Source organism: Penicillium chermesinum, assembly GCF_028974085.1.
Source record: "Penicillium chermesinum strain IBT 19713 chromosome Unknown utg000002l:1.0-5270490.0:1.0-5274688.0, whole genome shotgun sequence".
Classification (NCBI taxonomy): domain Eukaryota; kingdom Fungi; phylum Ascomycota; class Eurotiomycetes; order Eurotiales; family Aspergillaceae; genus Penicillium; species Penicillium chermesinum.
The window spans coordinates 2,482,660-2,509,115 of NW_026695312.1; the positions used below are offsets into that span (position 1 = coordinate 2,482,660).

General features: G+C 51.3%; 10 protein-coding genes across 10 annotated transcripts; 4 read left to right on the top strand and 6 right to left on the bottom strand.

The window, feature by feature from the left end:
• Positions 1 to 315: 315 nt before the first annotated feature.
• N7468_001767 (adenylyl-sulfate kinase) lies at positions 316 to 1,055 on the bottom strand (the record flags this gene model as incomplete). The annotated part of the gene is made up of 2 exons (XM_058471064.1): positions 316 to 946; positions 1,048 to 1,055. 2 exons carry the CDS (start codon positions 1,053 to 1,055, stop codon positions 316 to 318), a joined length of 639 nt encoding a protein of 212 aa, XP_058334205.1.
• Positions 1,056 to 1,388: 333 nt separating this feature from the next.
• On the bottom strand, positions 1,389 to 2,437 carry N7468_001768 (PaaI family thioesterase; the record flags this gene model as incomplete). Its single annotated transcript, XM_058471065.1, has 4 exons — positions 1,389 to 1,424; positions 1,478 to 1,932; positions 2,003 to 2,185; positions 2,278 to 2,437. 4 exons carry the CDS (start codon positions 2,435 to 2,437, stop codon positions 1,389 to 1,391), a joined length of 834 nt encoding a protein of 277 aa, XP_058334206.1.
• Positions 2,438 to 3,281: 844 nt separating this feature from the next.
• Positions 3,282 to 4,886, top strand: N7468_001769 (tyrosine--tRNA ligase TYS1; the record flags this gene model as incomplete). The annotated part of the gene is made up of 9 exons (XM_058471066.1): positions 3,282 to 3,396; positions 3,453 to 3,491; positions 3,583 to 3,842; positions 3,896 to 4,039; positions 4,096 to 4,150; positions 4,203 to 4,213; positions 4,268 to 4,303; positions 4,357 to 4,608; positions 4,665 to 4,886. The coding sequence occupies 9 exons, from the start codon at positions 3,282 to 3,284 to the stop codon at positions 4,884 to 4,886; spliced, it is 1,134 nt and encodes a 377-aa protein (XP_058334207.1).
• Positions 4,887 to 5,969: 1,083 nt separating this feature from the next.
• On the top strand, positions 5,970 to 8,744 carry N7468_001770 (glycoside hydrolase family 92 protein; the record flags this gene model as incomplete). The annotated part of the gene is made up of 6 exons (XM_058471067.1): positions 5,970 to 6,084; positions 6,159 to 6,796; positions 6,847 to 7,169; positions 7,217 to 7,356; positions 7,412 to 7,964; positions 8,027 to 8,744. 6 exons carry the CDS (start codon positions 5,970 to 5,972, stop codon positions 8,742 to 8,744), a joined length of 2,487 nt encoding a protein of 828 aa, XP_058334208.1.
• Positions 8,745 to 9,323: 579 nt separating this feature from the next.
• On the bottom strand, positions 9,324 to 10,833 carry N7468_001771 (glycine decarboxylase subunit T; the record flags this gene model as incomplete). The annotated part of the gene is made up of 2 exons (XM_058471068.1): positions 9,324 to 10,380; positions 10,448 to 10,833. 2 exons carry the CDS (start codon positions 10,831 to 10,833, stop codon positions 9,324 to 9,326), a joined length of 1,443 nt encoding a protein of 480 aa, XP_058334209.1.
• A 770-nt stretch (positions 10,834 to 11,603) lies between these two features.
• On the bottom strand, positions 11,604 to 13,444 carry N7468_001772 (putative neutral amino acid permease; the record flags this gene model as incomplete). The annotated part of the gene is made up of 4 exons (XM_058471069.1): positions 11,604 to 11,684; positions 11,740 to 12,811; positions 12,873 to 13,015; positions 13,148 to 13,444. The coding sequence occupies 4 exons, from the start codon at positions 13,442 to 13,444 to the stop codon at positions 11,604 to 11,606; spliced, it is 1,593 nt and encodes a 530-aa protein (XP_058334210.1).
• Positions 13,445 to 15,864: 2,420 nt separating this feature from the next.
• Positions 15,865 to 19,371, bottom strand: N7468_001773 (RNA-binding ribosome biosynthesis protein MAK21; the record flags this gene model as incomplete). Its single annotated transcript, XM_058471070.1, has 3 exons — positions 15,865 to 17,359; positions 17,416 to 18,539; positions 18,598 to 19,371. The coding sequence occupies 3 exons, from the start codon at positions 19,369 to 19,371 to the stop codon at positions 15,865 to 15,867; spliced, it is 3,393 nt and encodes a 1,130-aa protein (XP_058334211.1).
• Positions 19,372 to 19,682: 311 nt separating this feature from the next.
• On the top strand, positions 19,683 to 21,721 carry N7468_001774 (putative proline--tRNA ligase AIM10; the record flags this gene model as incomplete). The annotated part of the gene is made up of 5 exons (XM_058471071.1): positions 19,683 to 19,785; positions 19,838 to 19,881; positions 19,934 to 20,024; positions 20,077 to 20,286; positions 20,337 to 21,721. 5 exons carry the CDS (start codon positions 19,683 to 19,685, stop codon positions 21,719 to 21,721), a joined length of 1,833 nt encoding a protein of 610 aa, XP_058334212.1.
• A 730-nt stretch (positions 21,722 to 22,451) lies between these two features.
• Positions 22,452 to 23,172, top strand: N7468_001775 (prefoldin subunit 5; the record flags this gene model as incomplete). The annotated part of the gene is made up of 4 exons (XM_058471072.1): positions 22,452 to 22,494; positions 22,614 to 22,900; positions 22,953 to 23,070; positions 23,129 to 23,172. 4 exons carry the CDS (start codon positions 22,452 to 22,454, stop codon positions 23,170 to 23,172), a joined length of 492 nt encoding a protein of 163 aa, XP_058334213.1.
• Positions 23,173 to 23,564: 392 nt separating this feature from the next.
• Positions 23,565 to 26,270, bottom strand: N7468_001776 (uncharacterized protein; the record flags this gene model as incomplete). Its single annotated transcript, XM_058471073.1, has 9 exons — positions 23,565 to 24,153; positions 24,205 to 24,498; positions 24,551 to 25,146; positions 25,212 to 25,469; positions 25,525 to 25,648; positions 25,701 to 25,743; positions 25,944 to 26,123; positions 26,193 to 26,215; positions 26,266 to 26,270. The coding sequence occupies 9 exons, from the start codon at positions 26,268 to 26,270 to the stop codon at positions 23,565 to 23,567; spliced, it is 2,112 nt and encodes a 703-aa protein (XP_058334214.1).
• Between the last annotated feature and the right edge of the window lie 186 nt (positions 26,271 to 26,456).

Genomic DNA, 26,456 nt, shown 5'->3' on the forward strand with positions numbered 1-26,456 from the left:
AACAGCAAGTTTCAAAGTTGTATTGCGTACATATATACACCCATATTCATTGAGCACAGACTATCTCGAGCATTTTCTTTTTGCTGTTTTCTCCCCTCCTGGAAAGCGGCTAGGTACGATTGAAAAACCACAATATTCAACGGAGCTACACTCCTGAAACCACCCCGTATCAATTGCAGCAACTCTATCTTAAACGTATATAAAGTACCTAGGTTCCAGCGCCACTAAATACGAGCACCAGATACATAAACTGACGCTAGCAGGTACGTTTCCACTATACAAACCCCGCATCATGAAGCAACTTGAACAACCCATCTACTCCTTCTTTGGAGGCAGGTAGCCCTGAGCATCAAGGTAGTCAATAATCTGCTTCACAGCATCCCGAACAGGCAGATCATCGTTGTTCTTAATGTGCACCTCCGGCTTCTCAGGCGCCTCATACGGCGCCGAGATACCAGTGAACTCCTTAATCACACCCTCCCGCGCCTTCTTGTACAGGCCCTTAGGATCGCGCTTCTCCGCAACTTCGACGGGCACATCGACATACACTTCGACGAAAGGCAGACCAGTCTCCTCGCCGGGGGTCGGCACCTCGTGCAGGGCACGGGCAGTGTCACGGTCCTTGCGGTAGGGCGAAATGAACGAGGTGATCGCGATGGAGGCAGAGTCGGCGAACAGCTTGGCGACCTCCGCAATGCGGCGGATGTTCTCGTTGCGGTCGGCCTCGCTGAAGCCGAGGTCCTTGTTCAGGCCGAAGCGGATGTTGTCGCCGTCCAGGCGGTAGGCGTGCACGCCGCGGTCGCGGAGGAGCTGGTGCTCCAGTTCCACGGCCAGCGTGGACTTGCCGGAGGCACTGAGGCCGGTGAGCCAGATTGTGAGGCCGCGCTGGTTGCGCAGGGCGCTGCGCTCGGGGCGGGTTAGGGCGGAGGCGTGGAAGGTGATGTTGCTGCGGGGTTGGTTAGTTGCATGTTGAGATGGTTCGGTGGTTATGCTGTGGTTATGGGTATTGAGGGAGTGAGGGAGTGAGGGGTTGGTCAATTGACTTACGTGGCCATTTCGAAGGTATGGATGGGTTGTAGGAAGGAAACAGGGGAAAGGAGAGAAGAAGTACTGAAACGAATCCAAACGGTGGACGCGCGGTAGGAGCGGGACTGGTGTAGATCGCGGGGTCTTTTTTTTTTTGCAGATACGGTATTCCGCCCACTAGTGTTTCTTCCGGGTCTTGATACGACTATACGAGGGGCCTTTTGATATGTAACACTTTGATATATGCGAAGGATCTCCTATCTTTTCAATTAATTTACAATGCTCTAATTCCATCTCCCAAACGCCGGATCCCCGAATCCAGGAACCAGGAACCACTAGTTTGCCACCATCGGGCAGAAATTTCATTCGTTGAGACCCCGGGCCAGTTTAGACATAGTCTGGGAATCAGTTAGCCATATACTACAATTGCCATAAGAGATGTAGAACTTACTGCAGCCTGCTTCGGCTCAACAAACAAAGCCTTAGCCTCAACCAGAACCACCGGCTTCGAGCCGTCTTGCGGCACGGTCTCAATTCTGCCCTCGACCCAAGCCTTGCGGCCCTCGACCTTAACGGTCTCCGCACGCAGCGCGACATACTGGTCGGCCATGGCCGGCGCCCGGTAGTCCAAGTTCAGGTTCGCTGTGACGCCAACCTTATTCGGTAGCGCAGGGAAGCAGCAGCGCGCCAATCCCTCGTCCAAAAGCGTAGCCAGCATACCACCGTGGACAATGCCAGGGTGGCCACAGACGTCCGAGCCTAGGTACATAAATGACACCAGAGACTTGCCGCTCTTCTCGCTGAACACGTACGGCGGGACAACGATCTTATTGGGCCCCGCGAGCGTCCCGGCTGTCAGACTGCGGGCGCGTATAATCTCAGGGAATTTTAGGTGTGGGCGTGACTCTTTGAAGTCAGGATTCATGCGGAGTTCCCATGCTTTCGGGGAGTCCGCGCAGCGTTTCGTCGACCACACGCGCGGTCTCGTCTTGGGGCTCGTAGAGGGAGAGAGTCTCCTCGTCGGTTGGGACGGGGGAAGCCATGACGCGAAGGGTTATTTCAAGGGCTTTGTAGCCTAGACCGGCACCGAATGAGAGTGCTGCGATTGTGACAAAACCAATGAAACGGCGGAAACGAGTCTTGGGTCTCGGTGCGGTCGCTGAGATTGTGGACAGGTGTTAGCAGACGCACAACGGCGATCCAGACATTAGAGGGTTGTTGAAATGCCCGGATGGTAGGTAGCCGACTCACTGCTCGAGTTATAACGGCGAGTATATCTGGGGTAAATAAAGGGCTGGCGCGAGGCTTTAGCACCGCGAAGGAGGGACCGGAAAGGGGAGGGTGCTATTCGGGGAGCTGGGGGAACAGAGGCAGCAATTGAAGGGAGAGAAAGAAATTGTCGACGAAACATGATTACGGGGCCTCGAACCCGCAATAGCGCCGAGATTGATTGTTGGGCAAAGAATGGTTGAGGATGGCGAGTGGATTCCGTAGAAGTTACCTCGGTATATCGCAATCGGGAAAGTCGACCGCATGTACGGGGTAAACGGGGCGCATATCAGAAGTCGCGTCTTATGTCTTGGCTGCTAACTAGTGCGCATACATTGTGTCAAATGTATAGCAGAGTCGTTCTCTCTAATCTGTTTTTTTCGATATCTAAGCTATAAACAGTACCTGTAGGTCTCTGTCTGTAGGTAGTGTTTGGCCTTGACATTTGCTTCTCCCAAACTAACCTGGCCTTTCAGGGTTGTGACCCAATGTGGGTTCGTTTGGTCCTACGTCGCTATTCCCGTTTTAAGCTGAAGGCACTCATTGGGATCAACTGATAGCATACGGACTCTCAATATATGATTCCCGCCAGAATATCCTATTAAAGGTGGTCCAGACTCGCCGACACCCTCGATCAGCTCCCACTTTACTATCAAGACACCGCCTTCCATACCGCCTTCCTAAACATAGTATCCAAGATCTCCTTCAAACACAAGTTTACGGCGCACCCATGGGTATTATGGTGAGGTATAGTTCTACTCGTTGAAAATTGCGATATGAGTTGGTTTGTAGAAGATAGCTGAGTAGGATTTCAAAAGTATTCGATTGATCGTTTCACGGACATACGGATATTATCCGGCCAGTGATCAGCGAAATTGACAGCAGAACGGAATTTTCCCCGCCTGACTCACCTGCCCCTCGTTGGGTATTCGTTTTTTATTTTTTTTTCTTGTTACTTGCCAACGTATATCCCCTTGATTTTCAAGATGGCGTCTGCCAAAGAGAGATTCGATCTGATCAATGACAATCTCGCTGAGATCCTCAATCCCGAATTGATTGAGAGCATTCTCGCAGAGGGCAAGAACCCGCGCATCTACTGGGGTATGGACCAATGGCCAGCGAGCCAAGGACCACAGGCTGATGATTTGATCTTGTAGGAACCGCGACCACCGGACGTCCTCACACTGGCTACTTGGGTATGTTGGAAATACAACCCTCTGCTTCGTTGCCCGCATTTCAGGACGCGCACAACTGCCCGCGTGGTATCAGTAACTAATGCGCTTCAAGTTCCTGCGATCAAGATCGCCCAGCTGCTCAAAGCCGGTTGCGAGGTTGTCATCCTGCTCGCCGACATCCATGCTTTTCTTGACTCCCTCAAGGCACCATTAGAATTGGTGGAGAACCGGGTGAAGTATTACGAGAAGGTCATCACATCACTTCTGAAGGCCGCCGGTGCGCCCATCGAGAAATTGGAGTTTGTCCTCGGAAGTTCCTACCAAAAGAGCCCCGAATATGTTATGGATCTGTACAAGCTGGCTTCTCTGACGGTATTTACTCTCGTCCTAGGGCTCAAGATATCAGATAGCTAACGACCTTGCAGTCCGAGCACGATGCGCGAAAGGCCGGTGCTGAAATCGTGAAGCAGTCGGCGAGCCCACCACTCTCTGGACTGTTGTACCCCCTTCTCCAGGTCCTTGACGAGGAGTACCTGAAGTGCGACGGAGAATTGGGTGGTATGGATCAAGTATGTTGATGCTCCAAAATCAAGGAGGAATTGACACTTAACGTATTGTCTTGCAGAGGAAACTTTTCACTGCTGCCACCGAGTGGTTACCTAAGCTTGGCTACCGAAAGCGTAAGAACTGTCCCTGATCTTATTATGAATGTCTTTACTAACTGTCTCGTAGGCGCTCATCTGGTTCGATAGCCCATATTCTCTAATTCATCATATATGTATTGACTTTTTATAAAGGTTACACCCATGGTTGCCGGATTGAAGGGCGCAAAGGTTAGTCAATTCCGCACCATACTTCTACTTATTCGAGCTAACCCGGAATCTAGATGAGCTCGTCCGACGAAGCATCGAAGATCGATCTCCTCGACAGTGCAGAGGACATCGCGAAGAAAATCCGCAAGGCTGAAGCTATCCCCAAGGTGGTTGAGAACAACGGCATCATTGCACTTGTCGAATTTGTTCTTTTGCCACAGGCCCACCTTTCAGGAGATGGAAAGTTTGTTGTTGAGCGCCGGGAAGGTGAACCTCTGGTCTACACCGATATCGCGAAGGTCAAAGAAGACTACACCAACGATGTGGTATGTTTTTGTCACTCATAGCCTGTGGCTGGAAAAAGCGCTAACTTGCTGTCCAGCTTACCCCCCAAGATCTGAAGCCTGCTGTTTCAAAGGGATTGAATGCTATCATGGAGCCAATCCAAAAGGAATACGCTGCTTCAACCGAGTGGCAGGAAATCAACGCCAAGGCCTATCCACCTCCAGTGGTGGAGAAGAAGGTCAAGAAGGTCAAGGACAAGGGTTCCCGATTCCCTGGTCTGAACAAGGAGCAAGAGCTCCCGGTTCACCCGAAAGAATAATTCACTCCACCTTAGGACTCTGTACGAGACACAGACCTTCAAAATTTATATCGAGCAATCAAGCCAGCATTTCATATTTTCCTATTCTTTGATCGATTGCTATGATTTCCGTGGCATGTGATTATATATACTAGACCACGGCAGACAGACAATTCCGCCTTCATCTACCCCATAAATCGCGCCCCTTAGTCTGGCTCCTGCCGATATCGGCACTCGACACTATAAAGGCATATATGGATCCTCCATTATAAGTTCTGGGGCCATTGGGCCCCATTCCGCTGATGATGCTCTCTGGTATTAGTATATTCATCGTCCCCCGCCCCTAGTCTGCTTTACGTCGGATTATGCATGACCAAGCTACAAATCTTTGAAACAGTGTCATCATGTAGGGCATAACGTCTACTGGTAACTCATGCTACAGTATCATTGGAATCGATCAAAGGATCTTCTATACTGCGAGTGCCCTCCACGGCGCCTACCCCTACAATTTGTGTTCCATTACCATGATTTCCATTCAACTTGGAACAGAAATCAACACCCTGGACAGCTTTACAGTATCACGATTCAATTAGCCCGGACTGTATGGATATTTCGAACTACCGGGCAAGCAGCTTGATTGGGCCGGATACCAATCAAGCAAGACACAGCGGCGCTAGCGAATCCTCCATCAGTGTTTCATCGGTATCGCGCGATAAGCACTAGCTAGAGATACTAGTGCGCAATGCATAATGCGCTAATGAATGAATATCAGCCTTGCCTCTATCCGTATTACTCCGTCCTCCGACTTCCTCAATCAGACGGCAGGATGTAAGGATCTCGGGCCCCAAAAGTCCGAAAACCTACCTATATTAACTCCGATTTAGCCAATAACATCCTAGACCACGGAAATTAACCTATTGATTGAGACTAGCATTGCATTAGAGCTCGACCGATAAAGCGATGCAACCTCTCGACGCGGGGTTGATCGGCAGGGGCCCGCATGCCTGAGCTGCACGGCCAGGCACACGACGCGCCCCTGACACGGGGAAGGGGGCCTCTAAATACCAGCGATCGTCCAAACCGATCTTCCTAATCTTATTCGTCATGCGCTCGCTGTACCTACCGCTCCTTCTTGCCAGCAGTCGCGCGCTGGCCGCTGCCCCCAAGGACTACGATGTGCTCCAGTATATCGACCCGCTGATCGGCACCGCCAATGGAGGTAAGGTCTCCCTGGGGAGCTGCGAGCAGGAACAATGTGAACTTCCAGTAGGATTAATCATATTCAATCTCCAGGCAATGTCTTCGCTGGCGCTTCTCTGCCCTACGGGATGGCCAAGGCCGTTGCTGATACCGACTCCGAGAGTAACCAGGGCGGTTTCGCGTACGATGGCAGCAACGTCACAGGCTTTTCGAGCATGCACGACTCCGGAACTGGCGGTAGTCCTTCCCTTGGCAATTTCCCTCTTTTTGCTTATCCCGAATGCGCTGGCGACGATGTTGACGGCTGTGTTTTCCCGAAGCTTGCCCGGAAAACGAAGTATACACCCGGCTCGGTGAAGGCGACTCCTGGATACTTCAGCATTGGGCTGGAGTCGGGCGTTAATGTGGACATGACTGCTGCTCAGCATACAACACTCTTTCGCTTCAATTTCACCAAGGCGACTAGTCCGCTTGTTTTCCTAGATTTGACCGATCTGTCGGATTCTAGGCAAGATAATGCGACGATTTCCGTCAACGAGAAGACCGGGCGTATGACGGGTACTGCTAAGTTCTTGCCTAGCTTTGGAAGTGGGACATACGATCTTTCCTTCTGTGCCGACTTCAAAAGCTCTGCTGGTCTACGCGATAGCGGTATCTTTGTCGATGCAAGGGCAAGTGCCGAGGTGCATGATTTGAAGATATCGAGAGGGATCAACGGGTATCCACTACCGGTGAGCATCAGCAGCCTCGCAGCTTAAGGTATCATAGCTAACTTGCACAGGGTGGTGGATTCGTCCGTTTCAAGTCTCCGTCAGATGGCCAAGTCCAAGCTCGAGTCGGCCTAAGCTTTATTAGCTCTGACCAGGCTTGTTCGAATGCTGAGTCTGAGATTCCTGATTTTGATTTTGAAAAGCTCCACCAGGACGCCATCGATCAGTGGACAGAGAAGCTCAAGCCAATCCGTGTCTCACGGAATGTTGTTCACCCCTCAGTCCTTACCAACTTCTACAGTGGCATTTACCGTACCATGGTGAATCCTCAGAATTATACCGGGGAGAACCCTCTCTGGAGCAGTGAAGAGCCCTACTTTGACTCTTTCTATTGGTATGTGCTAGCATCCGATGTTCTTCAATGGAGCTAACTTGCAATAGTTTATGGGACTCGTTCCGGTCTCAGTTCCCATTCCTTACCCTTGTTGATCCAAGCGCAGTCGCTGAGATGATACGATCCATGATTGAAACTCAACGTCATCTTGGGTGGTTGCCGGATTGCAGAATGTCGCTGTGCAAGGGTACGAATCATTCTTACCTCTAACAAGATTTCAATCTAACATATGATCTATATAGGTTATACACAAGGCGGCTCTAACGCAGACAACATCCTGGCCGACGCCTACGTCAAAGGCCTGGCTAACGGAATTAATTGGGATGACGGCTATGCTGCTGTGAAGAAAGACGCCGAGGAAGAGCCCTTCGATTGGTCCAACGAGGGCCGTGGCGGACTCGTCAGCTGGAAATCAAAGAACTACATCCCCGTGGAGGACTTTGACTACCTCGGCTTTGGCACCATGACTCGCAGCATCTCTCGTACCCTCGAGTACTCCTACAACAACTTTGCTATTGCCCAAATAGCCCGTGGCCTCGGCAAATCAGCCGATGTAGAGAAGTACGAAGAAAGCTCCGGCTACTGGAAAAACCTGTACAAGAAAGATCAAGAGTCGTTTCTCCCAAACGGCAAGCCAACCGGCTATACAGGGTTCTTCCAGCCCAAGTATCTCAATGGGACCTGGGGATATCAGGACCCTCTCAAATGCTCCAATATCGACACCAGCGGCGCCATCTGCTCTCTGCAGAACACCGGTCCCGAAACCTTCGAATCCAGCATTTGGGAATACTCATTGTGCGTCCCTGTAACCCCATAAAATCCTCCTGTAACCAGTCTTACTCACACATTCCAACCAGCTTCGTCCCCCACGACATGGCTGCCCTAATCACCCTCTTCGGCGGCCCGGCCAAATTCGTCTCGCGCCTCGACTACCTCCACGACAACAACATAACCTACATCGGCAACGAGCCTGCCTTCCTAACAGTCTATCAATACCACTACGCCGGCCGCCCTGCCAAATCCACCGCGCGCGTCCGCACGTACATCCCCGATTTCTTCGCGCCCACCCCCACCGGCCTCCCCGGCAACGACGACTCCGGCGCCATGGGCTCCTTCGTCGCGATGTCGATGATGGGCCTGTTTCCGAACCCAGGCCAAAGCGTCTACCTAATCACAGTGCCCTTCTTCGAGGCCGTGGACATCACGTCCCCCGTAACAGGCAAGACGGCGACCATCCGCGTCCTCAACTTCGAGAAGTTCAACTCGGCGAATAACACCGGGGGCTCGGGCTTTATCCAGTCTGCGACGTTGAACGGGGAGCCATATACGAAGAACTGGGTTGATCACGATTTCTTTACAGAGGGGAAGAGCCTGGTCCTTGTGCTTGGTAAGAATGAGAGTTCGTGGGGGACTGGGCCGGGTGATCTGCCGCCTTCCTTGTCGACGCAGTCGTCGCAGGCGGAGTTGTTTCATCCTCATGCTTTCTCGGGCGAGGGGGTGGAGTATAAGGGGGTAGGTGCCGGTCAGCACGCTGCGCGCCATGGCCGGAGATGGAGTGGTGGGCACGGGCATTAGGGTTGCGGGCTTCAGAGCTCCTACAGCATCGTTCCAAGTTCGTGGGGTGACCTGCGCCGGGCTGGGTGAGGTACTAGTATTCTTGGTGGAATGTGAAACATGATGTACATATTTTATCTAGAATGTGAGCCTCGGAGCATAGACGGTCAAACTTCAAGTTTTGAACATTACTTTTAGCTTAAAGAGTTACAAGGAGTATGCATTGTTCGTGTAGATTTGGAGCCACAGATTGAACTAGACTCCTAGTTGGACATTCGGCTCTGACTCGAAACATACAACTTTGACTCAATGTTAGTAGCAGTAGCAAGCTGTCTCAGCTGTGACTGGAGCCCAAGTGATACTAGGACGGCCTATCATGATCGTAAAAACTATAGTTGATCTTCCAAAGCTGCATCTCTCTCCGTTTTAAATGTATCTACAGATAACTGTTGAAGAATGATTGAAATGTTGAAGATATGGACGCATGCATCAGCGGACCCAATTGCGACAAAAATCAATATATACAGGTGCAATCCTCGCTCAGGACATATAAAAAAAGGACATAAAAGGACGTCAAAAACATATCAAAGGCCTCTACCCTCATGGGCGGTGAAACTTGCTCTCAACCCAGGGCATACCAACAACGGTAGCCTTGCGCACCTTGTTGCGCACCTTCACGCCAACCTCGGTTCCCTTCTTGTGGAATCCGGTGTTGACATAGGCCATGGCGATGTTGGTGCCGCCGAGCGAGGGGCTGGGCAGACCGGAGGTCACGATGCCGATTTCGACGGGATTGGCGGGATCGGTCAGGTCAAGGACAGTAGATCCCTCGCGGGCTGGGGAACCCTTCTCCACGGTCAGACCCACACGGCGCTGTGGAATGGTCTTCGGGCTAGCGAGCTGTGAGAGGATGACGGAAGCTCCGTTAAAGTTCGCGGTGGCAGGGTCACGGCGGTCGCGGCCAACGACCCAGCCGAGGGCAGCGGCGGGGGGAGTCTGGGCGGTGGTGATGTCGTGGCCGTACAGACACATGCCGGCCTCAAGACGGAGGGAGTCACGAGCAGCCAGTCCGGCAAGGCGGACGGTGTCTTTGTCTTTCAGAAGCAGGTTGATAACCTGCTGGGGAAGAGTGGCGTCGGCGGCAGTAGGAATAGAGATCTCGAAGCCATCTTCGCCGGTGTAGCCAGTACGGGAGATCAATAGAGGCTCTGCGCTTGCGCTGCCGTCGGCTAGAGTGATGTGCAGATCACGGCAGTTGCCGAAGTAGAGGGTGCTCAGGTCAGTCTGGTCGGCGGAGGCGTTGGCAGAATTGATGAGAGGCTGGAGAGCGGCAGCCGCCTTGGGTCCTTGGAGGGCAATCAGAGCGCGGTCCTCGAGGACGTCCCACTTGATACTGTCGGCACCGTGCTTGGAGCGGTAGGCATCAATCTCGGCCTTGAGGAAGGCGAGGTCCTCAGTGCGGCGGCCGGCATTGGTCACAAAGTAGAATTTGTCTTCGCCACGGCGGGTAATGACAGTATCATCGTAGATACCACCGGTTCCTTCTTCAAGAAGGCAGGACAGAGTAGAAGTGTTGGGAGCCAGCTTGTCGAGGGAGGACGGGGTAACCTTCATCAGCAATTCAAGAGCACCAGGGCCGCTCAAGTGGTGTTGCACCCTATATGCCGATGATTATCAGAACCCATTGGATGCAATGATGTCGACGAACAAGTTCAGAGACTTACATGTGGCTAACATCAAAGATGCTGGCCTTCTCACGAGTCCAAGCGTGGCTTTCTACATGGCTCAAATCGGCGTACTGCAAGGGCATGGAGTAGCCGGCAAAAGGCACCATCTTGGCACCATGGGCCTCGTGCAGGTCAAACAACTGAGTCTTGCGCAGCGGCTCGCTGGAGCTCGACGCATATCGAACAGCCTGGGGCTCAGCCTGTGCAATTCCCACAGGGGAAGCAACTCTAGGCCTGGGGGCGCGGGCAGCTGGGCGCACCGAGGCAGATGATAGCTCCCGCCGCAGCACTGTGGAGCTGATAGAGGCGCGGGGTGCGTGGAGGGCAGCCGCTCTAGCGGTGACGAGGTCAACGCCTCTCTTCAAATTGCGAACGCTCGACATATTGAATCAATTCTGTTTGGAGGGAGAATAAAGCACAGAGAAGGAATAGCAGAGTTAAAAAAAAGGCCCCAAGGACCCTCCTCGGGGAAGCGCATCGGAAAAGTCACGTGTAGATAGGGACTACAGCTGCTTTCCCGATCCGGTAAAGTCTTCTTCAATGAAGTTGTGGACTACGTGGGGATGGAGAGTGGAGCATCCTGGGCATCTAGTACTAGCAGAAGCGAGATAAGTTCGAGTTTCTCCTCTCAATTCTATCGTTTCATTTCGTTGAAGACCTCAAGGCTGCGAGATTAGTCTTTGAAGGAATACTGCTTTGCGATAAAACAAACCAGGAACATGCGTACTTCCTGAGTCTAATCGTCTGATTTCAATTGAATCCCGTGTATATGAAGAGGGCTGGCGCGGTGCAAACCTGACGTCCCAACTGACTTCAGTCATAAAATTATAAACAAGAGCAAGGGCAATAAGATAACGAAAAACAGAGCGAGTCCAATGCAAGGCACATCCTACACGTACAACTAGTACGAGTAATTCCAAAACAGAAAGGTATCACCGAATCATCCTGCTCAGAGCAAGTTTGAAGTCAAAGTAAATAGATGAATAAACAACAGAGCAGTTTTGGCCCTGTATCTTCCAATCTCGTCCTTGTAGACCAGATAGAAGACCAGTCGGTGGGAAAAGACCAGATGCAGGTAGTGCTAGGAAATATGGTGGAAGTATGTGCGATATGAAAAGCTGAAATGTCGAAGCTCCGCCCGCGGACTTCGAATTTACAGAGAGTTCCCCTTGCAGGAGAAGACACTGCCGACAGAGCCTGAGTCGTAACTGATCAGAATGGACTCGATCGAGGCCTAGCGGTTGATGTTAGAAAGCGCGAGAATGTATCACGAACAAAGGAATACTTACATATGTACCAGCGGACACGAAATAAACACCGATGCAAATGAGGAAAATGTTAACTGCAAGACCGATGTATCCGCGGAGACCACGCTTCTTCCAGAAGTCAGGGCCGTGGTCTTCCTGGCGCATGCGGATGTAGGCAACACCCCAGAAAATGAACCCGAAGAAAGAGTCGAAGAGCGAACTCAGGACAGACTCAAGGTCGGAGAAGAAGGGTATAACCTCGGCGACGATGAAAGCAAGAACCCAGAGGACGGCAAGAATCCCGGCCCATGAGGCCCAGCCGACAACAGTGTTGTTAGTCTTGTGGCGAGTGCCGTCGAAGATATTGAAGAAGACGAATCGAGCTGTGACAGACGCGTACAGCACACCCAAGAAGATAAGGGTGGGAATCATGAACGAAAACGCAACCTTCTTCTCCACAGAGTTCGCGATGGAGCCGAATGCGGGCGAAGTCATGTACACATGGGGCGCGGTAGCTTGAGCACCGGTATAGGCGTAGATGATAGAGCCGACAAGACTGTACAGAATGACCTGGGCAACGGTGACGGAGGTGACGGCTTTCCAGAAGTCCCGGGGCTCCTTCATTTCCGCGATGAAACTGGGCAGAGTAATCTGACCGATGAAGGTGTAGCTGATATTGAGAAAAGCGCTCATTCCACTCACAAAAGTGGTGCCGGCCAGCGGGATAGCGGAGATGATGGGCGGGTCGGATGGGTCGTAGTTCGGCGGGTGCGCTTGTCGACCGATGAAGATCATAGACAGAAGCACTGAGATGAAGGTGAAAAATGCCGATGCTGTCGCAATGTGACTAAGAACGTCGAAAGTACGGGGCAGCGAAACGATGAATGAGATCGCAGCGACGACAACGGAGAAGACGATACTGCAGACACCAGCGCCACCGTCGGTCATCGTGTTAAGATAGGTCGCACCAACCACGCAGTGCAGACCCTGGATGAAGGTGTTGTTCAGAACAAACATGACGGCGGTCGCCCACCACGCGATCTTGGAGTCCCAGAACAGGTACTGGCCAATGTCACAGACATCGCGGAGTTCTGGGTGACGCAGACAGAAGCGCCTGTGGGGAATTGGGGTTAGCACGCGACCGGACCCGTCAAACGCTCGGAGTGACGACATACCAAATGATCAGAGAAGTGTACAACACAACGGCCGAGATAAAGATCGTAAAGATAATCGCGGGAACAAACCCCAAAACTGAGTACGACTGAGGGAACGACATCATGGCCAGACAGATGTACTCGGAGAACAAGAGAGCGGCAGTCTAATCAAATCATCAGCCATTGCAATCTTTTTTTTTTGGGTGAGCGAGGATCAGTCGCATGTTTCTCTCTTTCTAACCCCTCCGTCCTCATTTGTCACTCGCACCCCATCATTCCCGGTTAGGGTTTCCAACCGTGAGAGAAGCGCGGACATCGATCCCAGGTAACATGGAGAAATCGCGGAATTCGGGAGCACAATTTACCTTTTGCCAGCTGCAAGTCCGATATTTAATCCCGTTCTCTGCCTCCATCTCAATCTGGCGACCAATGCGCTCACTAGTCGAGTTCGAGTCGACATGGTTCAAGCCACCCTCAACGTCCTTGCCATTGAGGTCGCCGAGGTCGCCGTCGAACTTTTCGCTCATTTTGGGGGTGCGGTCAGTGTCGCTCGAGTGAGTATCGACTGGGGCGGCGTTTTTTGATCGAGCCATTTGGATCTTAAGGAGCGGGCGAACCGCGCTTGGCGATACTCAGTGGAGTAAGAAAAGACGGAATCCGCGATCCTCGTAGACATAAAACTGGCACTATTCAGGCGACTCAATACCGTGGAAAGCTGACCAAAGGTAGTGATGAAGTTGAAGTAGGAAACGTGGACCAGAAGGGCTGATCTTTCTCGGCCAGAAGCGTTAGTACCGAGGCGGCAATCGCAAAGTAATAAGGATTGAGGCGGAGGAGGCGGCGATTTTTTTTTTAAAGAAAGAAACCCAGGGTACGAAAAGTAATAAAAAGCAAATAGAGAAATTTTCTAAAAGGAGAAAAAGCGAAAAGGCGAAAAAGTGAAAAGGCCCAAAAGACCTGGCCAAGATCGGTATCTTAGGTATCTCAGGTATCTCATATACCAGGGCAAGCCAGCAAGCCAGCGTATCACCGGGGTCGCCATGCTTGGGGGGGCCAAGGACCCCTACAAGACGGTAATTCTGGTTCTGGGGAATACCTGGTCAATTAGCAAATGGGGTCCACTGCACCCCACCGCATCCATTCGCCGGAAGAAGATTCAACAAAAAAAAAAAGTCGATCCGGAATACAAGAATATGACGTGCTACATACCTAAGCAGAGAAATGGATCAGGGCTGAACTGAAAATGGCTACTACAGAAGGTTTTCGGTGTCAGCCACGGCGCCGCCGACGCTCTAACACACGCGGGAGGCTTAAGGTTTGGCTGGCGATCGGACCACCTGGATGGAACCTCCTCATTCGACTTTCCGTGCCTCCCCATGCATCCTGACTCAGGGTGAAATCCCGTGCATTCTATCTTGAATGATAAGAGAGCTGGACTGCCTGCCCTGAATGGGCAATGGTCGAACGTCGACCTCACCCGATAACAAACAGGATTCAAGATCGGCTACATCATTTCAGTTCTGGACTCCGTCAGCCGCCGAAGACAGGTGGGAACGATGCTGAACCTCGGAGTCCACTTGATCGTGCATCGCATAAGTCGTTGAGCCACAGCATCGAGTGGATGAGAGGGTTCCACCCCGCAAGCAGTGGTCAAATGAACGGCCCCATAAGATACAGGATTCCCCGGTCGGGATCAGACACTTTGCGACAGCAGCGCCCCGGAAACATGGGTGGGCAAGTGCAGTGCCCTTTTTCACCGGGCTTGATTCGATCGGCGCTGTCGTGCTTAACCGCATGCGGAGAGCGATGGGGCGCCTTTAGGCAAGAGGGTCGTAATCGGCGGGAGCACCATTGGGGACTGGACATACGGCCGCTAAGGCCATGTTGATCCCCAGGAATTCCTGCATACACAAGGAAATTAAATCCAGTCGATACATAGATATTAGATAGCATAGATAAAGCTAGCATGTTCGCGGGTTTGGTACGGAATACGTACAGGTACGGGTATTATTACCGTCCGGCGCCCGAGCCGCCACGTGCGGATGAGTCATCACTCTAAAGCGCCCTGGAGGCGACATTGGCAGTACCGGGATGCCCCATGTGAGCAGGTCCTCGCGGTTCCAAGCGCCATTACTGTGTATGGCAGAATACATGGTGTAATTACCGAGGCCAGTGGCTAATAAGGGACTTATCATACTACATCAGGATACATTATCTCAGGTTGTACTAGTAACTTACTATCTGGCTTATCACGCACTCAGCAGATAGCAAGCCCCAAGGGGCCCAAGAATAGATTGACAATTATTAGGAGTCAAACGCAGGAAAACTCTCCCATATAAATTGCCGTAATCATTACATGGAGTAATCTACTCGAAATTTCCTGGCTTAAAGTGTCGGCTTCGGCTGGTTCCATGGCCCGCTCTTGCGTGCTTGACAGCGGCGATGGCCTCATGCCGAAACCACATATCCGCGGTAAAAATCCAAGGAATTCTTGCGTGATGGCCGCAAAATAGACCCATTGACTACGTAGCCCCCAACAGGATCATCTGCAGTTGGCTCATTTCCCGTACGATCGGCCTCTACCCCTGAGAGTTCGCTGTAAGGAAGAGGAGTTTGCATGCTCCTTGTTTTCTAGAACGTCAGGAGCGCCCCGTGGCGGATTTGCGCGCCGCCACAATCTCTTGAATGTGCGTGTTGACCGTTTGCCTGTTCAGGTACAGTACTCCACGGTGAGATTACTCTACGACTTCGAAGGTTCTAGTAAGGGGACACATAAAAAAACAAGTTCCACTATTGGATTTCAGTATACTGGGTACGGGGCCCCTTGTCCTCGGGGGGGATCATCGCCGCTATTGCCCAGCTGGGATACATACATCGAAGAAAAAAAATATATTCAACACAGGCCCATAACGCCATCGAGAGGATGAGAATATGGTATGCACGGGAGAATGCAGAAAAGTACTTTTGATAGAATAGCAGGTAATACATGCAAGACACATGCCATGGACACGATCTACATGCCCTCTTCTTCGTCCGCCAGAAGGGCCGCGTAGTCGTCCACCGAAGCAAAGGTGGGCAGGTGCTTGAGCTTGCGGCGCTTCTTGCGCTCCGAAGGCTCCGCTTTGGCGTCTGGCAGCTCCACTCCACCCAGCTCCACGTCCGATGGCAGGTCCTCGTCGCTGTCGAGGAAGGCCTCCTCGTCTGAGACGTCCATGTCAAAGTCGTCTTCTTCGTCCTCTTCCTTCTCGGGCTTGGCCGCCTTCTTGGGAGCCTTCTTGGGAGCCTTCTTGGGAGCGGTGGCGGGACCTTCCTCGTCGCTAAATGCAGTAAAGTCGTCCTCCTCGGCTTCATCGTCGGTCGGCACGTCGGACTCGTCGTTGAATATGACCTCGTCATCGCCGCCTTCACCTTCGCTTTCCTCGTCCTCGTCGTCATCATAAGCAGAGGCCAAGTCGTCCATGTCAATGTCATCATCGCTGTCTCCAGCCTCCAGATCAGGCTTCGAGTCCACCAGTGCCTTCCAGATCTCCGACTCGTTGTCACTGAGGCCATCTCCGTCGTCAATGGCAGCATCCGAATCTTCATCCTCATCCTTCCCACCCTTACTCTTCTTAGCACGAGCCTTATCCTTGTTGACTCGGGTGAAGTACTCGTGGAAGAAGACATCTTCAGCGGCAACCTCATCAGCCTTCTTCTTCCAGAAGCTCTCCGAGTTAAGCGGCATGCCCAGCTGCGCAGACTTGCCAGCCTCCACCAACCGGTCCGCAGTCTCTCCACCGGCCAAAGGCTGCATGATAGAGGCGCCGCGGGAGGCAGCGCTGGCCTTGGGCGCGCGGTAGACGAAACGGTCGAGGAAGTGGCTGAGCGTATGCAGCGTTAGATCTGGCTTGCCGCTCATGGGCTCGTGTTCGAGCAGACGAGTAGCATTTAGTGAGACGGAAGGGTGGAAGTGAGATGTGAAGGGCAAAAGTTCCCAGAGACAGGTTCTGTCGGCGTTGCTGTGCTCGGGATCGCGCTTGCGCGGGTCGTAGGCGTGCTCGCGCTTAGGCTTGGGTTGAACGACCGGAGTGGGCGCAGGCTCGTCGTCTTCATCGGGAACGTCGCGGAACACCTCTTCGTCGTCGCTCTCGTTGTCTTCGGGTTGGTCGAGAAGAGCTGTGAGGCCCGTGAAGGTCTTTTCGAGTTCGCGGATGAGGTAGAAAACTCCGCAAATAAAGCTGGGCTGATGCATTCCGAGGACTTGGACGATGCGCTTGACGAAAGCTTTGACTCGGCGGACGTTCAGGTCACTCTTGAGGGCCTTGAACAGAAGGTTGAGATAGAGAGATTGCTTCGAGGATGTTGCAACACGAGGATCCAAGAGCGACTCGTATAGAGTTCTGTAGAAGCGATCGCTGGCAACTTGGTGAGATGAAGTAAGCTGCTGGATCAACATCAGAGCCTGGATGCTCGTGTTGAAGTTCGAAGAGTGGGTGATCCGGAAAAGGGTATCGATGTGCTTTGAGAGACTAGAGACATATTAGTTATATTGCATAGCAAGGAGTAAGAGATGACGGAGACATACCGGTCTGAGTCAGAATCGGTGAAAGGGTACGCGCGATTGACACCGGTCAAGACACCTGAAATCAGCTTCTCGCGCATCTCATCGGTCTGGGCCTCGCCCTTCTCGGGCTGGCCCTTGCCCTTATGGCCCTTGTGGCCCTTGTGGCCATGTTTGCCCTGGTATCTGCCCTTGTGTGCTTGCTTGTCTGCTGGCTTCAGCAAAGTAACGAACATGCCAAAATAGATATCCAACAATTGTGCAGCAACCTTTTCTTCCCTTGAGCTGAGGACAGTCTGGTTCAATGTGATGATAGCGTAGTATTTAGCATGTTGACTTTGGCCAGGGCGGAAAAGGAGCTCCTCCACAGCTTTGATGATCAAAGGCTTCATTAGCGGGTGGGACTGCTGGACCTGAAGTAGAAGATATGACGAGCGCGACGCAATCTTCTTTCCAGGGTCACCAAGCTTGTTGACCAGCAGACGAAGCAAGTTCGCTTCTTGCTCTGGCTTCTCCTTCAGCAGCTCGAAGACGTAACTAACAGCTCGAGATCGAGAGAACTCAATCTCATCGTTACACCAGGTTTCCAACACCTTGAGAACCTCAAAATACTGCTCCTTTACAAAGTCTTCAAATGCCCAGGCAATCAGGTGGCTCTTTTGTAAGCCGCCAGGAAGCGGGTCGCGCTCACTCCAGCGGCCACCGGCGCCCTGGAAAGCGGCGACGAGCGAGGGTTGGTTGTGGAAAGACCGAAGTCGGCGATCGCTTGGCAACAGGGTACCTTGAGCGAACATATCCTTCAGCGAGCGCAATACTTCGACGGCCTGGGCACGACTGCGCTTCTTCCCAAGGCCTATAAGGGTCTCCAAGGACTTGGTGTTGTGCAGAGGGGATTCTTGTACAGCAAGAGTCAGGGCCGAAATTTTATCACTGAGAGTACCAGATGTCATGATAGTCGAGTAGAATTTGTGAGAAGAAGATGCTGAGGTTTTTTGGGCCTCCGCATATTGGTCGTTCTCCTCTTGGAGCATAGACTTGGCGAGTTCATGGACTCGGTCGATCAAGTGCCGTGGCAGCGCATTGATTTCTTTTGCGCCCTTTACTGGCGGGAGAGGAACTGCATACCAGTCAGATCGAGGAAGAATAGCCTGTAAAGAACGCCGGGTTAGCATGTATTTGTGAAATTTCTCCGGAGCTTGTACTCACGAGCTTTGCATATTCCTTAGGCACGTGCACAGTCTCAGGCGCCTCAGACTTGGCTGCTTTTTGCTTTGGAGTCTCCTCAATGTCAGACATTTCGGAAGGGTCCTCGGCATCGCTCCCTTGATCGTCTTCACTAAGCTCATCCTCATCGTCTTCTCCTTCTTCCTCTTCTTGATCTTCCTCTTCCTCCTCGACGTCTTCATCTGCTAGATCCTCAGGCACAACATGGCCTGCAGCTCCCAGAATCTTCGCGAGCTCATCGCGCAAGTCATCGTCACCATCCTTAGTCGTAGTACCCTCGACTTCGTCTTCGGAGTCAACATCAGCGAGTAACTCGAGGTCGTCCTCGGTGCCACCCAACGCAAGAATTTCCTGGCGAAGAGTCTCCACGTCCTTGTCCTCCTTCTCAGACTTTCCCGCTTTTCCTGGCTTTCCAGCCTTCTTCTTATCCTCACGCGCAATCACGTCGCCATTGCGGTCCCGCTTCTTGCCCTGTGCAGAAGAAACCTGTTTATTCCCACCCTTAGGCGCAGCATCCTTTCCCTTCTTCGGATTCGGCTTCTCTGCCGGTGCAGATGCCTTGCCATTCTTCTTTCCCTTCTCCTTGCCAGAGCTCTGGTCCTTCAACCGCTGCTCGATTTTCTGTCGGAGACCAGCGAAGGCACTTTCGTCGATCTGTGGCAAGTCTGGCGCGGATTGGGTCTCGGAAACAGCGGGGACCCCATCTTTAAGGGTCTCCTGGACGTCTGACGAACGCTTGCTTTTCCCTTTACCCATTGTGGCCGTGTCTGGGAGTTGCGGGTTATTTTTCGACTCGAGAGAAAATTGACGGAGAAATCTTTTGCGGCCGCCCGTTATCAGGACGCTCGGGCCACCCGATAAGGATTGCTCCTGGTGGCCGCGACAATTTCCCGACTGTCTTGTTTGACGCGGTTTTCGGGGATTTCTGGTTCAGAGGGCTATTGCTCAAAGATCTGGATATGATTAGTATGCTGGTAACCCGTCGTCTGCCTGGCGTGAGGCGGGCGTCGGGGCTGCGTATTCAGCAATGCGGGTTACATGTACGCGTCTAGAACTGGCACAATCGCATGATGGGAACTGATCAATTGCAGTATGACGGACGGAATCGTGTTTCGAATTTCTGGATTCCTACTGGTGGCATCTCAAAGAAGCCAGTCGATGGCGAGATTGGTATGTTTGCTGCGAGGACTGTTAATTTAATCCTAACTTGACGATGTTATAGAGGATGCAAATGACCTCTTGATTAGGGGAGGCTTCTTGAGACAGGTATGCTACTTATTCTTCATGCTAGTGTTATGGACTGACATTTTTAATCGAGGCTTATTCGGGTGTATTCCATCTGCTCCCGCTGGGGTTGCGAGTTCAGGATAAACTGGAGCGTCTAATTGACAAGCATATGCGTGCATTAGGTAGGTGTGCTAGCTAATAACTCCTAGACTTTCCAGCTAAGCCTTGTCTCAGGTGCATCTAAGGTCTCTTTATCATCTATCTCATCTCAGGAATTATGGGAGAAATCGGGCAGACTGAGCGAAAACTCGGAAGTTTTCCGGTTCCATGATCGAAAAGAAGCCCGATTCCTCCTGGCACCAACTCACGAGGAAGAAATCACGACCCTCGTGGGAGGACTAACTACATCCTACAAAAATCTGCCTCTCAGACTGTACCAAATATGTAAGCACTTGCGCTCTCCCCTATACACACGGCATGCTAACATCTACCAGCAAGAAAATATCGAGATGAGCCACGTCCAAGGCAGGGGCTTCTCCGTGGAAGAGAATTCATTATGAAAGATCTCTACACATTTGACTACAGTGTATCTGAGGCCTTGAAGACCTACCAAGCGGTCAAACATGCTTATACACAGCTGTTTGACGAGCTCAAAGTCCCCTATCTCGTTGCAGCCGCTGACTCTGGGAATATGGGTGGCAGCCTTAGCCATGAGTACCACTTCGTTAGTCCGAAGGGAGAAGACCGTGTGATAAGCTGCTCCAACTGTGACCATGTTTACAACGAGGAGCTCGCCGATGGCAAGACACACGGCCATCATGAACCCGAGCGCTCAAACACTGTCGGCTTTCAAACAGAAGAATCTCCCTCCGAAGGAGGCCCAACCATCTCGACTGGTATGTGGACAGCCGTATCTCATGATAAAAACACGCTTCTCCGGGGCTGGTACCCCAAGTTCTCAATGCAAGATGGCGCAGCGGAGCCAGTGGAGCGTCACGTCAACTCTCACGCTGTCAAGGCGATTGCCTCGGCAGCTGGCGTTGATCTTGACCTCAGTGTGGAGAATCCAACTGAAAAGTGGATCGCCCATGTCAAAACTCGATCTGCTTCAGGAAAGCCGCGAGTGCTGGACTTGTACGATTCACAGGTGCGAGTTTACAAGCGACCACCATTGAGCGATCTGCTCCAGCAAGCTGGCTGCACTGCCGAGGAAGTCGAATATTCCATGCTCGACCAGTTTCCCGGATCTTCCCACAAGTTAAGCCTTGTCCGGGTCCATGACGGAGACAAGTGTTCTCAGTGTGCCGAAGGCTCATTGACCAGCAATCCTGCCGTTGAGCTTGGCCATACTTTCCACTTGGGCACGCGGTACAGTGATGTCCTGCAGGCTTCAGTATCGGTCAATCCGTCTCTAATTGATGGCGCGTCGCCCGCGGATGTGAAGTCGGGCAAAGAGCAGATTGTTCCGATGCAGATGGGTTGCCACGGCATCGGAGTCTCTCGCATGGTCTCCGCTGTCGCAAATCGGCTAGTCGACGCGAAAGGACTGAACTGGCCTCGTGCGATTGCTCCCTATGAGGTCGTCGTAGTCCCTGGTAAAGGTCTGGATGCTGTGGCTGAACAAGTGTATGATAGCCTCGCCAGCCCCCCATCTGGATCCTCTGCACAGGTGGACACACTCCTCGATGATCGGGACAAGGGCATGGGCTGGAAACTTGGCGATGCGGATCTCATCGGATATCCCGTGATTGTCGTGGTCGGTAACGGCTGGAAGAAGAGTCAGACACTGGAGGTGCAGTGTCGGCGCTTGGGCATCAAAGAAGATATTTCTCTCGACAGATTACCTGGATTTGTCGAAGAACTTCTCTCGCAGCTCTGATATGATTTTTAGCTAATCTGAGTTTTGTAAATTAGCGCTTTCCACAAAGTGCATCATGTATACTAGCATATGTCATGAACCAGGATATTTCTCCCATCAGAGCTCTGCGTCCTTCAAATTGACAAAGTTCACCATAGTCTCATCGTTAGTATTTGGCTTGAGACTCAACCTCAGCTTATTATGCATTTCCGCAGTGTGGGAGGGCGTGGTTTCACCAGGATGCAGGTAGCTTCACCAGCATACGGTCATATAGTCTCCAGATTCCGCTTTGGTACATCAGGATGTGATAGTACCGTAGTACCTGCTTTCACTATCTACTTCGGCTGTTTGGGCAACAATTTGGATTCGAATATCCTACCATTTTGCCTATCATCGCCCTCGTACACCTACAACTCAATATTATAAACAATGATCATCGAAATTGGAACGAGTTCAAACTCACGGGTACTTCAATTATTCCAAGCTATCTTCGAATTTAGCTGTAGAACCAAACATCTAGCGTCCCCAGATCCTTCTCCTACTTTAAGGCGTCAGGATAGCATGGAATAAGACACCGTCTCTCTCATAAAAATTGGCAAAAGAGAGACTGCCATCAGCGATGTAGAGCATGAGGCGCTAAACCCAAAGTAGCAACGGGCACCCCCCACCTCCGCCCGCATCACCTTTCGCTGCGCGCCGTGATTAAACCCTCTTTCTCGACATTAGAACTTCTACTGTTCTAAACAACAGAATGTCCTCTGAGTCAGGCTCTGGAGGAGCTCCACCCGGTGCCAGTACGTCTACCCCCGTGTCGAATTGAAAAAGACGACGAAATTCGACCCGCGCCCCTCCCAAGCTTCAGTAAAAAGATCATTTTGGCTAACACCATCCTCCACTGAGGAACAATCGACAGTCGACCTAGCCACCCTCTCCCTCCCGCAGCTGCGCGCCCTCCAAACCCGGCTTACGTCTGAATTGGAGCATCTTACCTCCTCCCACCAAAAGCTGCGTGCCGCACAGGCCAAGTTCCGCGAATGTGTGCGTTCGATCAGTGATGGAGTGACTGGGTCTGAGAAGCAGGGCACGAAGGGCCGCGATGAGATCCTCGTCCCTCTTACGAGCTCGCTATACGTCAAGGGTCGGTTGACGGACCGAGAGAAGGTGCTCGTTGATGTTGGCACAGGATTCTATGTTGAGAAGGTAAGGGACGTTGTGATACCCGTCGAAATGGCTGGTGGCTGATTACGTGTAGACCCCGGAAAAAGCGACTGCTTTCTATGAAGACAAAGTGAAGGGCTTGGATGCAAACTTACAGGAGCTGGAGAAGATCGTACAGGGCAAGAGCTCCCAGCTGCGGGTGACAGAAGAAGGTGAGTGTTTTCGACGTAAGATAATATGAAAGCAACAGCTAATCGATTTCTGAAATAGTCCTAAGACAGAAGATGCTTGCGGGAGAAGCTGCACAAGGTTAATTGGAATTCTTGCCTGAAGCTCTACCCATTGAATGGTGACAAATGCTATCTAAATATTATAACAAAGACAATCGCCTTCAGAGAAGATACATGGAGGACAAATTACATCAAATTAGTCGCTAAACCGGTCAGATAAGGCCCTTTTTATCTGACATGCATAGCTTGCGTAGTATGTATTCGAAAATGAGGGTGACTCGGGCTTTCAGCCAAATAGCCAAAAGAAGAAAGTTGGCAATTATGATGGACATATCATAATACTAGAAATATTCTGAGGTGACACATGCCTAGGAGGAGTTGATGGTTCGGTCTAGAATTGTAGAATGTGCTTTGTGATTGCTGATGTCTATCTTGGCTCCTCTCATTGGAATTTGAAATGCAAACAGAAAGATCAGTCAGAAAAGCAGACCCAAGTTTATGTCCAGCACATTGTTCATGTCTCTGACGTCGGGGTCCATTGGAGACCATGTCTGCTCACACCCCAAGACCTCTGCGATGCGACGAACAATCTCGATGAACTCCCAGAATCCTGTTGAATCATTAGGATCAGCGGGTGTATTGGCTCCATTCGCAGTGGGAAAAAGCTGTGCAAGTCCTTGATAAGGCTCCGGGGTCCGAAAACGCGTCCTCGACTGGAGCTGGCTCCCCAGCACCTTACTCCACGCAGGATCAAAAAGCGAGGCCCCCCAAGATACTGTTGGAGTCTTGGTCCAACTTCCTCTTTCTTTGCTGTATTTATCAAAGCGAGCGAGCTCAAAAACGTAGTCGGTTCCTTTGATTTTCAGTTGAATGGCCGCCTTTTCCTCGAAGCTCTTCACGAAAGGTTCGTCGGGGAAGACGAATTTCTTGACTGGTTTGGACCCTATATTGCATGACTTGATAGCCTCAGTTGGCATGACCAGTTCGGCGAATGTAGCTAGCTTTTGGTCGATGTATTTTACGTCAACCGTCTCAAAGTATTCGATGTCGGCTTGCCAATCGGCGCTAGAAGAAAATCAGTGGCTTCATAGAGAAAAGAAGGTTATCGAAACTCACTTCATAAAGCTAGTCACGCTAACCTGAAGAGCAAAATATCTCTGGGGAATTCCATTCTTAGCTCGGCCGATCTTGAGCCATTGAGCATTCCCGGGGGCTCTAGTGGTTGAGTTTCCTTTGTAGTAAATTTCTAGGCGTATCGGAGACCCGTCATCTCCAGAAACCTCAAAGCCTAACGAGTAATTAGGCGGCATACTCTGGACATGCCCGAGATCTTTGCTGGGGTCAAATTGCTCGAAGATGTGGTCTGCCTGGATACATCTCATGATCAAGTCTTCTTCCCTTGGTCGCAGACTAAATCTGTATATTAGTATAATCTGTTGCGCTATGCTTGAGGACTACTCACCCTGGAAGAAGTCGACCACTCGCTTTCTTGTTGCGAACCATCGCCTGGAAGTCATGGAAGAGGTGAGTGCCTTTGCCCTTTTCGGGTTGTTGATATCTGTCGTACACAAAGGTGCCGAAGTGTACACGCATGCGAAGATGCTCGGCAGCACCCGATGACTCGATGAGAGCTTTTTCGAAGCTTTTCAGAATGTACTCGTTGTTCCTGCTCATGATTGAGTCGCTTTGTTCGAGGCACTTTGTTATTTCGGATGGGGATATCATGTCTCCACAAAGGTATGGCTGGGTGAATTTATGGTGTTGGCTCTTCACCAGAATCACTTCCTTTCGCATTTCGGCTAGTGGGACTGGGTCAACTAGATAAGCTTTCACGTTGATTGCAAGTTTGGCCATAGCCTGTTTCCATATTGCGTTCAGCTGGTCGAGGATCTTTGGTAGATCGTCATCTTTGTAGCCCCGAACGGCAATATAATCTCCGTCCTTCGCCCAGAGTTCCATTTCGATGCCAAATTCCTTGCAAATGGGGTCGAGCTTTTCGGAATTCCTCCCAACACTCTCTTCGATCGACAACCCTTCCAAAGGCCAGGAGAACAGGAACTAGAGATTCCAGCAATCCATTAATCAGAGCATTTGGAAACTAGCATCTTTTCGCATTTACTTACCATCGAATCTGAGGTCGGTGATTTGGGCATTAAACGCAGCTTCTCTCGGACTTGCTCTTCGATTCTCCCTGAGTTTTGCGTGGTGTTAAAATCTTCCGGGTGGAGCTTTGTCCAGGACTTCGTCTCAGACTTGGACGCGCGTACGGGACTTGGTGATTCGAAGGGTTGTAGCTGGGATTCAGATATCTTGTCTATCAGCTGCTGGAGTTGAGCTTTTGCCCTCTCCACATTCTGCACATTACCCCAGAGATGCAGGCACTGCGAGCTGCAGATTAGTCAAGCATGGCATGCTACTTGATGTTTGAACACTCACCCGATCCCCATTTTCGCTCATTTTGATCCATGTTCCCGAACTAACCCCAATTCTCTTGAAGATCACTTCTCTGGCTTCTGGCCAAGGGAGGCTTCCTTTGATGTAGCCTGCAATCTTCTTAAGGCTAGTAAGGAATTAGCTGCAAAGTCTATTCCCTTGATATATGGAGCTCTCACTCTTGCTTTGGGACACTGAAAGACGCAGGTAGCCGGATGACCGCTATCTCAGATTAGTTGAAGCACCCAAGCATGAAAATGACGCTCTATATACCATCTGGCGGTTTTCCAGCTATCCAACGCCTTCTGCCGATCACTTCGTGGGGCTTAGGTTGCTGGAGCGAGCGAGATTTGCGGGACTGGGGGGGGCACCTAGAGGGCTTCGCATCAAGCTGTATGGAGTCCCAACTTGATTCCGCGGACCCAGAGGAGGCAGGTCGAGGACCTCAGCCGGTTGGTCCATCTGCTGATTCTCTTTTAGGGCCAGCAGGTCTTTTTCCTTTTCCTTCTCTTCCCAAATTGGTTCAATTTGCTCTTCCTCTGGGCCCTTATCATCTCTGAGTTCCTCCTCAGTCTCCGCACCATACCCTGGTAAAGCCCAGCCTAGCAACATAAAATCATGTTAGCTTTGAACGAGCCTGAAATTCTGTTGTAGTATCGAAGACAGCTTACCCCGCGCACCAGCTTTCTCCCACCTGTAAACTAAGTTAGTCAAGCCTCATGTAATTTTCGCAAGTCGACTTACGACATGTTTGTAGAATTCAACCTTTAGAAAGGACGAAAAGAGAAGATTTTAGAGAAGGAATCAGAGAGTGAAGAAGTTGATGAGTCTGGAGCTTTGGAGAGGTAGGTAGAAAAGCTTCAGAGAGAGATACCAGACCTTTGATACTTTAAGCTTTTGATGCTCACCGCCTCTCAAGATACTCTGCAAACGAG